At 44.6% G+C, this 4,065-nt stretch overlaps 1 protein-coding gene across 1 annotated transcript; it reads left to right on the forward strand.

Annotated features, from left to right (window-relative positions):
• Positions 1 to 808: 808 nt before the first annotated feature.
• Positions 809 to 3,700, forward strand: PTS (6-pyruvoyltetrahydropterin synthase; the record flags this gene model as incomplete). Its single annotated transcript, XM_010168068.1, has 5 exons — positions 809 to 888; positions 1,627 to 1,649; positions 2,668 to 2,724; positions 3,044 to 3,114; positions 3,559 to 3,700. Coding segments are annotated over 5 exons (373 nt in total), but the record flags the coding sequence as incomplete, so codon positions are not given.
• Between the last annotated feature and the right edge of the window lie 365 nt (positions 3,701 to 4,065).

The raw sequence follows: 4,065 nt of genomic DNA on the forward strand, positions 1-4,065 counted from the left end.
CGGGACGCGGCACACCCGCGGCTGCCCGGCTCTGGGTGCCGTCCTCCGTGGGAAGGCACCAAGGCCTCGCAGGGCTGCGCGGCGTTTGCCCGGGCGCACGGCCAGGGGCTCAGCCGCCGTGCCTGGGTGAGCTCCCCGGCTCTCCCCGGTTCAACCCGTTGTCTGCAGCCTGTAGCAGCCACTCCTGATTTCAGCCATCGGTGCTTAACCGGGTTTAACGAGAAGTGAAGTTTTGCTTTTATCAATTTGAGACGAATTATGCTTGCAGTTTGTGAGCAATCCACTGTGCCCCTACTCTGTCACTTTCTTCTCAAAACTTACATATTCCTAAAGAGCGTATTGACCTGAAATACAACTCGGAGTAGCTACTTGAACTTCTTCAATGGAAAGCTTCAGAGAGGGAAGTCGTCGTTTGTATTTCTCAGAGAAGCTCCCCAAGCTCTTTTCGTTAAATAATAATACACATAGTTTGCTCCAGGTGCTTCCTTCTAGGAGCCCATATGACTTTGCCATATTCATATGTGAATAGCTGTTAGTGTTTATACAGTAGTGGTTTTAGGCAGTTGTTATGAAGCCTGCATATAGAAATACAAAACCACAGCAAAAAAAAACCAAACCCCATTCTCAACAACAGCTTTTCATGGTCCAAATACTCCTCCGGTTCTGTTTGTGCCTCCTGAGTAGTGAAAGCTAGTGGGTTGAATTTGTGAGAATGAATAGATGGAAGAGCTAGAAAGCAATCACAGGTGAAGTGAAGCCATAAACATCTCTAATGGATCCTGAAATTCCATGTCTGTATTTCTCACAGTAAATCGCTCAGTGATGAAGAAAACCTGAAGCTCTTTGGGAAATGCAACAATCCAAATGGCCATGGACACAACTACAAAGGTAAGGAGTGGACCTCCATGCTTACACGTGTCGTCCTGGACAGGGGCTGCTCTCCGGCACACTGGTTTGAGTGCAGAATAACCCATGGGAAAGCTAGGCCACTCGTGTCTCAGCAGTCTGATATGGCTTTTAGTGGCTGGTTTTGGGGTTTTTTAGAATTAGAAGGAATCCTCAGCAGCAGGGGTGGGTTGAACCATGGTATGGATTTGCAAGCTATTAAGTTAAATAGTTAATATTTATCTCAGAATGTCACTTCATGAATCACAGAATGTTGGGGATTGGAAGGGACCTCGAAAGATCATCCAGTCCAACCCCCTGCCAGAGCAGGAACCTCAATGAGATCACACAGGAAGGTGTCCAGGCGGGTAATCAAATCTACTTGTTTATAATCATTGTGCAAAATCATTGTGTTTTGAATGAAGATTTTTCTAAGCAAAAGACAAGCAATTTAAACAGCCTGTAAACTTTATTTGAATGTTGTTGTCACAAGTTCTTCTTCTACCGTCTACACCCTATGCACATAGAATCAGATCTCTCTGGTTATTACGCTGGCTCCCTGTTTAGCACTGTGTGTTGTAGGTGCCCTGAAACTTACACTACAGAGCTACTGGCTTTACCAGGGAGCACGGGTTGACAGATTGTGGATTAGCAATGAGTGGGTTGTCTGTCCCAATCAGAAGTGTACTTGGTTGTTAGGTTCATGGTGTCATAGTGACCTGATATTTTCTTTTTTTTCAGTTATAGTCACCGTGCGTGGGGAGGTAAGTGCAATCAACATTTTTTTTCCAGTTCCTTAGAGTGACAGGATAGATGGGTCCCTGTCTTCCACAGTACTGAAGTTCTAGCTCCATTGCTAGGTTTCCCTGGGTGTTTGTGGAAGCTCTCTCTACATATCACTATAGAAGAAAGTTTTCCATAATCACCGTCCTACTCCTCTTGCCTCTGAGAAGGGTTTGCAGGTGACCATATTTAAGTCCAAGGTTTGCAGTCATCCTCTGGGCACATAACTTAGTCTGCCAGGCCTCACTGCAGGATGCATAGACTCTGGTCAAAATTGTGTGGCACCTTTGGATGATTACTGAGCCACCAGGAGGCTTAGCACTTCTAGTAACTGGTTCTCTCTGCTGGTTTATCAGGGTATTTTGCTGCAAACATAAAAGGAAATTCTGCTTTTGCAGTCGTTTTTCACCTTTCATCCTGTCATTGCTCTGTTTATTCTGCAGAGTGAGTTGTTTAGATAGCACTTTGATTTTAATGTTTTCTAAGCCACTTCTTGAGAATTTCCAGTTCATAAGAAAGGGGGTTTCTACTCAGGTCAGAAACTAAAACTTTTAAGCCTCTTCCCTCTACATTCTCCAAATATGCTGTGAATACACAACCTGATTTTGTTCCTGGACCTGTGCCTTTTCCAGATGGGAGGATGCCCTAAGCTCAGCCTGGTCTCTGTTTTGTCCCTGGTTGTTCAACCCAGCAGTTTAACATCTGCTTTCCTGCTTATGGTCATACTAGATTGTTGCTTGAAGACTGAGTGTTTCAATGAGTTTTTCCTCCCTGGTGTCAGCTTTTTTGGGAGAGTTGTTTGTATGCTGTATCTAGCCTTTGGGAACATCACAGGAGTAGAGTTGCAATTCAGTGTGTGAAGGTGGAAAGATGTTTTTCTTGTGGCTCAGATGTCCTGAGTGCACAGATATTAACAGTCTGATTTGTACAGGCTCACGGCAGCCTTGGTAATAAGGACGTGTAGCTAGGCTACTAATCTCCCTTTTGTTTTCCCTGCAGATTGACCCAGTCTCAGGGATGGTTATAAACCTGACGGACCTGAAAGAATATATGCAGGTAATAGCACTATTTTCCTACATGTCCCTTGGAAGACTTGGTCAGAGCTTAGCTATTTGTCTGGTACCAGGATGGAGACATGGTGAGTAATGATGGTAGGAAATAAAGAAGAAATTAAGCAATGATTTAAGACTAAAATGGTTTAGCACTGTGATGTGAGATAGTACCATGTCTCTGGCTAGGAAGTTGACAGGTGAATGTAGGTTCTTATCCTCCTTTTTACACACTGTTGCCTTGCTCCAGTCCTAAGTGCACGGTAATTTGAACCTCAAGTCCACTGACCAACCGGGACAGGATTGTCACTGTTTTCTTTCTGCAGGAGGCAATCATGGAACCGCTTGACCACAAAAACCTGGATAAGGATGTGCCGTACTTTGCTGAGGTTGTGAGGTGGGTGATGGGGTCTCAGTTGTATTGGTCAAGGAACAGTCTTCAAGGCTTAGTCCTGAATCTGAAAGAACAGCCTTGATCGACGTATGTGTAACACACCTGTGACACACACCTGTGTATGGCGGGTGCTCTGCTGCCATGCAGCCTCACTGCCCACACTGAGGAAGGCGCTACTTGCTCACGCCTGAGGAACCCTTTGCAGACTAGCACTTGTCACATGAGCCTGCTCTGTGGATGCCTTGGGTAGACAGATATGACCTGTTAATTAGACCTCATTTCATCCATGTAAATGGCTCAAGCCCCACTTACATTCAGGGTGTCATCATGTGAAAGCTGCCCGCATGGCTCCCCGTGGCCTTCAGTAACCCCCCTGGCCCATTCTGGGTACAGCTTCCTAAGGTTTCATTGCTGCCAGTTCTGAATCTGCTTGTGTTTCAATCCTAGTACCACAGAGAATGTTGCAGTATTCATCTGGGAAAACCTGAAGAAGCTCCTGCCCCTGGGAACTCTTTATAAAGTCAAAGTATATGAAACAGACCAGAACATTGTCGTTTATAAAGGAGAAGAATCAATCTCTGAGAAGTGAAATGAGCTGAAGCTCAAATGGTCAGAAACTCTGCTGCATAATCAGATAAGTGGATTACTTCAACCCTTCTCAACATATTTCCTACTCCTAGACATTGGTTATGTATTACGTAAAGACAAATACATGTTTCACAAGAGTTCTTGCAGCAATCCAGCAATTGGGGTTCTCAGAATTTGTTGATTTCTCTGCTTCTTCTCAAGACATTCCTCTTTTGCAAACCCAGGCGGCCAAACTGATGTGAAATTTGTAATTGTGCCTTGTTAAATAAAGCAGCCTTCTAGAGAGGAGATGGCCTGTCAAAATGTGTGTCCTGTCCAGTCAGAAAAGGCTTTGATTTTTCTCTAATTAAACATTGGATTAATTTA

This window comes from Antrostomus carolinensis, unplaced genomic scaffold (assembly GCF_000700745.2).
Source record: "Antrostomus carolinensis isolate BGI_N321 unplaced genomic scaffold, ASM70074v2 scaffold12665, whole genome shotgun sequence".
Classification (NCBI taxonomy): Eukaryota; Metazoa; Chordata; class Aves; order Caprimulgiformes; family Caprimulgidae; genus Antrostomus; species Antrostomus carolinensis.